At 33.6% G+C, this 7,180-nt stretch overlaps 1 protein-coding gene across 1 annotated transcript; it reads left to right on the forward strand.

Moving 5' to 3' along the window:
* The first annotated feature begins 2,144 nt into the window (after positions 1 to 2,144).
* On the forward strand, positions 2,145 to 4,398 carry LOC126689157 (CASP-like protein 1D2). Its single transcript, XM_050384210.1, has 3 exons — positions 2,145 to 2,478; positions 3,650 to 3,776; positions 3,890 to 4,398. The coding sequence occupies exons 1-3, from the start codon at positions 2,255 to 2,257 to the stop codon at positions 4,112 to 4,114; spliced, it is 576 nt and encodes a 191-aa protein (XP_050240167.1). The 5' UTR covers positions 2,145 to 2,254; the 3' UTR covers positions 4,115 to 4,398.
* Positions 4,399 to 7,180: the final 2,782 nt, after the last annotated feature.

Below are 7,180 nucleotides of genomic sequence, written 5' to 3' on the forward strand. Positions count from 1 at the left end.
TCTAAAATAAAATAAATATTTATTTGTTATACGAGTTAAACGAGTTGTGTTAAGTGGGTTATTTTGGGTTGACACAAATAAACTTGTGTGTCAAATATTGTGTCTATTACCAGTTACGCAGGTTGACTCGCTTATGACACGTTTCTTATCGTGCTGCTTTCGGGTCGACTCATTAATGACCCAAACCTATTAAGGCCCAACCCTAACCCAGAAAAACCCGTGTCGGGTTCGTATCGTGTTCGCAGGTTGGGTCAAATATTGACACCCCTAAGGATAAGGGTTTTTTCCCAATAAAAAAAAAAAATTAAGGTTTTTTCTCTTTTAAATAAAAAACCAGCTTTACTTGAAGGCGCTTCTCAAAAAAACTTAATGTGAAGGAGAGGGGAAAAAATGTAAATCTTGCAAAAGAGATTTTTTTTTTTTTTTTAAAAGGCAAATTACAATTTACCCACCTGTGGTATGACCAAAATTTAAGTTGCCTTTTTGTTATTTGAAATTTGACACTTTACTCACTTGATGTTAGTTCAGTTAGATTTCTATAACCCACTTTTATGTCTCTCTCCTCCAAAAATACAAAAAATATAAAAATACAAGATCAAATAAGATCAAAAACTATCAATCGAAACACTTATATCATGGAATTTCAAACCATATGTAGGCAACTTAAATTTTGGTCAAACCTCAGGTAGGTAAAGTGTCAAATTTTAAACCATAAGTAAGCAACTTAAATTTCAGCAAATCCACAGGTGGGTAAGTTGTAATTTGTCCTAAAAAAAACTAGCATCTGAGCACACGCTCATGCCCGTGCTTAGGAACTCTTCAATTTTTTGGTAAAAGTTAATAATTTGCATCCATTATAAATTGAGATTACTACATTTTTCAATCATAGAAATACCTATGATTTAGAGTTCATTTAGGAATAATTTATTTAGTTGAAACTGAAATTTTTTTTATTGAAAGTACTATAAAAAAAACTAAAAGGTAACTAAAATAGTACCGTAAGACTCATAAATAGTAACAAAATAAGTTTAATAATAGCATAAATAAGCTAAATAAAATTTAAAAACAAAAAAAAAAAAAAAAAAATTGACTTTTTAAGCCATTGTCAAACGTAACCTAAATAAACTTAGAGGAAAAGGAATAAGAAAAATACTAGGTCTAAAATTTGAAATTTCTAAATTTACCCCAAAAAAAAAAAAAAAAAATCTTACTTGAGTTAACCATCAATTGCTCTCTTTATGGCCCACAGATACATGACAAAAGGGAGCAGCCTACAACATTTGCAAGTGGTCGGGTTCTATATGAGCAGGCTTTATGCACTAATTTTTATTCTTAGCATTAAACAATTAAAGAGGATATTGGTTCAGCTAAAATTGATAAATTTGAAAATTAATGTTAGTGATAGTTATTGGATTGTGTCCTTTTCAAAGTGACGAAACCGACAAAATATGTAGCAGGTAATACTCTTACCGTATAACTAATTAAGTTGTGGGTAATTGTCATTTGATTTTTTACGCTAAGATTTTTTTGTAAATTCATTCAATCTTATCAATTTCTCGTGGGTTCATTATCGTTAAAGTAACTCTATTACTCACAATTTTGTTAGGCATACTAAACAAGCTGCATGTTTTTTTGGTGTAGGTTAGAGATGTTTTACCACGCTTCTTTACTATAATTTATGCCAATATGATTTTTCTTTAAAGAAATTTTCAACCTTCTTCTTAAGAAAAAAAGCCAGTGGTAGATACAGTATGTCCTTGGTCACTTATCCATCTATGTAAATTGCAAATTAAAATATTTGCAAAAACTCTTTTTTTTATTAAACCAAGTGGAAAAATCTTCCTGTCACAATAAAAAAGAAATCAGAATCTGATATTTTATTATCAAATTTCTTAGCCACCAAACTTTTTTCCCAACAAAATACCATATATGTAACATGTTTACATCACATTCATATTATTTTACTTTAAAAAATCAGCTGTGCCTATGAGATAATGGAAACAATAGTTCCAAGCAATTAACAACTCACCATCCAAATCAAAATTCACTTGACGTGCGGGAAACTCCAACTTGAATAACTTCTAGACATTGTGCCTTTGCTACTATAGCTCGCCCCTAACACTCTCATGTATAAATATACATACCAATCATTGTTCAATCCTCGCTTATCCACAACCATCTCTACCATACTTAGTACACCTAAACCTTTAGCTACACAAGCTAATCTTATTAGCCACAAGTACAACCAACACCTATGGCTTCCACTGATAAGCCTACAGACCCAGAATACAACAAGGGAGCTCCTCCTCCTCCTCCATCTTCCACTGTGAACTGTTTTGTTTTGGATGTAACCCTCAGGGTCTTATTATTTGCGGCGGCTCTGACGGCTGTCGTGGTTATGGTCACTAGTGACCAAACCAAGTTTTTTATTCCGCTAGGAACTCCCAAAGCCAAGTTTAAACACTACCCGGCTTTCGTGTAAGTTACATGTCTTTACTTTTGGTGAAAGTTTTGTTCCATTATAGAGAGTTACAATTAATTACATGCATGCAGTCTTTAATTTCATTTTTTATTTTTATTATATATAGGTCTATTTGTGTTCTTATGATTTAGTATTTGCAAAGAAGTATCGTGCGTATATGTTTTTTTTTTGGGGGGGGGGGGGGGGGGGGGGGGTTAAAACGTGTGTATATGTTACGTACATATATATATAGCTTCCAACATGATATAATTTTTTAACTTCAACATGTTGATAATCAAGGCTATAAGCCCTAGTACTTCCAATTAAGAGGTGGGTTGAGGTTGTACGTACAAATCAATGACCCAATATTGGTGGGAAGGCAGGGTAGGCCATGAGAACATGTAATTAAAGGAAATTTTGCCGTGGTCCTTCGCCGCCATGGTACTATGGTAGGCCAAATAAGAAGAAAAGGTTGGCAACAATATTAAAGTGGGAAGTACATTGATATTAGTATGAAAAAGGCATTAATTAATTTCCACTTATACCTACTACCAGTTTTAAGAATCAAGATTGCAGCTTCCTAATGCTTGGAAAAAGTATGTCCCTGGTTTTTTTCCACTATTTTTGTGAAGAGTATTGTGGTTTTTCCTTTTTGGGAGAGCTTGTGTTTGAATCCCCTTGTTGTAAGGGGAAAAAGGGTTCTTAACCAATTTGACCAATTGATAAATTGATAATTTGCATATAATTTAAATTGTGTGTGGGGGGTGGATAATTATGTTTAATGTATAGTAATAAACTATATGGCATATTAAAAAGAAGGTATTTGATATCATTGAAATATATCACACCCATCACATAGGAGTGAGTTTCGTATTCTATTTATTTATTAATGAGTCAGTTCCACATTTGTGTGGTGTGATATATCCCAACAGCATAAAATAAAAATTGCATAATCTGTATGCATATTAGCAACAAAATCAATCATGCAACAATTTTATTTCAAATATTATCAAGTTGCCTATATATGGAAGAAAATAACTCAAAAGGAAATTACGTGTAAAAACTAAAAAGGTTCAAAAGATCGATAATAAAAAAAGGAAGACATTTTATACCACCTTTAATTGTCAGCATTCACAAGGCTTTCGAAAGTAATAAGGATATCAATTAATTTCGCATATGAAATTGCAGGTACTTTGTTGCGGCACTGTCCGTTGCTGGACTTTATAGTATCATTACAACCTTAGCATCACTCTCAGTCATCTGGAAGCCAAACTTGTCAGCCAAGCTCTTGCTCCATTTTGTATTTTGGGATGTGGTAAGTAAGCTGTCTCTTTCATTAATAAAAGTCATATGGAAAATAACAAGAGCAATTTGTGAACAAAGTCAAGGTTTACTTATTAATCTTTGTACAATCTTTTTACGACACAGCTGATATTGGGGCTAGTAGCTTCAGCCACTGGCACAGCAGGTGGTGTTGCATATGTTGGATTAAAGGGCAACAAGCATGTGGGGTGGATTAAGATATGCAACAATTATGATAAGTTTTGTCAGCATCTAGCAGGATCTCTTGCAGTCTCTTTGTTCGCTTCCTTTGTGCTTGTTCTTCTAGTTTGGCTCTCAGTTTACTGCCTTCATCGTCGGATCCCCAAGTAAGAGCTAGCCTCTACAAGTCCAAAAATTCCATAAATATATATTATGCGAATTATGGCCACAACCATTAAGCAAATTGTGTGTTTGTACAAATTTGAAATTTCTACGTTTGCATTTGTGTAAATTTAGGGGGGGGGGGGGGGGGGGAGCTTTTGTAAATGTTGTCCACTTGTGTAGTGTCTTCTAAATCTTATATATGATTTGTCATGTATATAGTTTTTTTCATGTTATCAATTATGTTACATGTAATTGAATTTGAACTATATGAATATTGTCCACTTCACTTATGATTGTTAAAAAATAAGCCTTAGAGTGCTAAGAACATTCGCATGATTAACTTAGTATTGAATATTGGTATCTTAGTAAATCAGGAAAGTTTAGTTGGATTAACTTAGGTCTCACAGAAAACATGCATGATTGATTAAACATATACTCAATTGCCCTTACGCGGGTTCCATATTTCATTTAATTACTAGGATATATATATATAAAAGTGAAAGTAGAGAAAAATAATTTGAGTACAACTGTCATGATTTCTGCCACCTTTCACCTTTGTTTCCCCATGATAAGGTAGCTCTCACACACACTACGGGTTGAATTTGGGGTCATCTGTCACTGCCAAGAGTGGAATGTCAGTTGGGGTATTAACTCATTGACGGGAGGATTTGATATCAGCTGATGAGCTGTACAAAAATTCATATTTTAAGAATTTCACAATTGAATTACATGTTTTATATGTGTCTAATAAGAATGTTAATTTTTATGTCAACCAAGCAATTATTAAGCTACTGATCTCTCATTCAATTACCAACATATTGCCTAAATAAGTAATACTAATATAAACAAAATGCATTATCTTTTTGAAAAAATATAGGCGAAAATGCACTTTTAATCCTTACATTTTGGGCCTTGTTACAATTTGGTCCCTAAATTGATTTAGTTTCTAGGTCAGTCCCTGATTTTCAAAAATCGTTTTTAAAATAGTCCCTACCATCAACCCAGAGACAGAAAATGTTGAGGTGGCAAACAGAATACATTGTTTGCTGACGTGGCTAATAAAATAATAATAAAAATATATATTTAAATTCCACGTCAGCATTTTCTGAATTAAAAAAGCCATGTCAATTTAATTAAAAAAATAAAAATAATTTATATTTTTCAATTTCAATTTAATTCAAACTAAATTAAAAAAAAAATTAATCTAATTTTTTTATTATTATTATTATTATTATTGCTTTCATTATTTTTTAGGTTAGGAGGTAAGATCACAGGAACTTGTTCTTCCCGAACTCAAGAACAATCAAACCTAGAACAATTAAACCCAGAACATCAAACCCAGAACAATGCAAAATTTCATACAAAATCCCTATCCTCCATCGAAACCTCCAGAACATGAAAAAATCAGTAAACCCAAACCCACATGAGAAAACCAACCCAGAAAAATCATCAAACCTCCAATCCAGAAAAATCTTCAAACCCAGAAACCTCCAACCCAAAACATGAACTTCATTCTTCATGTTTTTCTCCGAATCAAGATAAACACAATTAACTAACCCACTCAAAATCAATCTCAGCACAAAAAATCCATACCCACAAACTGAAACCACCACCAACAACCACCACAATCACCCACACCACCAACCACAACAACCACAAATCACCACAAAAAAAAAAAAAAAAAAAAAAACCCAAATAATGAAAGCAAAACAGATCCATTTTCTGCCACAACCACCAAACCCAACACTCGCAGCGGCCCATGGTGAGCAAAACCATGGCCACCCACGAGCACCAATGGCCCCACACCAGCCCACGGCGATCTAAATCCCACTTGTGTCGATCTGAACCCACCCACGGCGAGCCATGACCACCGAAACGCCACCACTCAACTAGAAATCACCGATTCGGAGAGAGGGAGACCGAAATGATGGCGAGCAAAACCACGGCCACCCACAAGCACCAACGGCCCAACGCCAGCCCACGGCGATCTGAATCCCACTTGTGCTGATTTGAACCTACCCATGGCGAGCCACGACCACCGAAACGCCACTACTCAACCAGATCACCGATTCGGAGAGAGGGAGACCGAGATGAGGAAAAAAGAATAGAGAAATAGAGAGGGAGAAGAAGGCTGAATTGGTGATTTCTGATTTAGGGAGACCAAGACCAAGTGTAGGGTGAAGAGAGAGAGAGGGAGTTTAAGATTAGTGGTAGAGAGTGTGAAGATTTTTTTTAAGCTGATGAGGTTAACCAAAAACAAAAACAAAAAGAATTAAAACAATTATGAATTTTTATTTTTTAAGAAATGATTTTAGTTTAAATTAGATTTAAGGTTTTTTTAAAAATTTTAATTTACATTTTTTTTTTCTTAGGGCTGGCTTTTTTTTATTAATTTAAATGCTGACATGGCATTTAAAAAATATTAAATATTTTTTATTTTATTTTATTAGCCACATCAGCAAACAGTGTATTCTGTTTGCCACCTCAGCATTTTCTGTCACTGGGTTGACGGTAGAGACTATTTTAAAAACGATTTTTGAAAATCAGGGACAAACCTAGGACCTAAATCAATTTAGGGACCAAATTATAACAAGGCCCAAAATGTAGGGACCAAAAGTGCATTTTCGCCAAAAATATATTACAAAAATCCAACAAGTTCAGTTAAAAACTAAAGCAAATACTAACAGACTAGTTATTTGAAAAGTGTGCATTTTTTTATATAAAAAATAGCAATTTTAAAATATGTCATTTGAAAAAAAAAAATTTTAAAATCACAATTAAACGCTTGATTATGGCTTTTAGACTAATTTGTCTGTTTGAACATTTTTTTAGAAGTGTTACGTCTACAACATTTTTGTAACACTTTCACAACAAAGTCTAAATAGTAAGTTTTTACTGGTTCTAATTGGAACTTACCACTTAAATTAATTTTTTGTTCAGCAGTCACGATCTGTTACTTAGAATTTATTACGAAAATGTTGTGAATATAACTGTAGGGTCACGTTTTTCAGGTCAAGCCCAAAATGAATGGGACTTTAGACCTATGAGCCCGGTACAATGAATTTGTAGAGA

Source organism: Quercus robur, chromosome 6 (genome assembly GCF_932294415.1).
Source record: "Quercus robur chromosome 6, dhQueRobu3.1, whole genome shotgun sequence".
In the NCBI taxonomy this organism is placed as follows: domain Eukaryota; kingdom Viridiplantae; phylum Streptophyta; class Magnoliopsida; order Fagales; family Fagaceae; genus Quercus; species Quercus robur.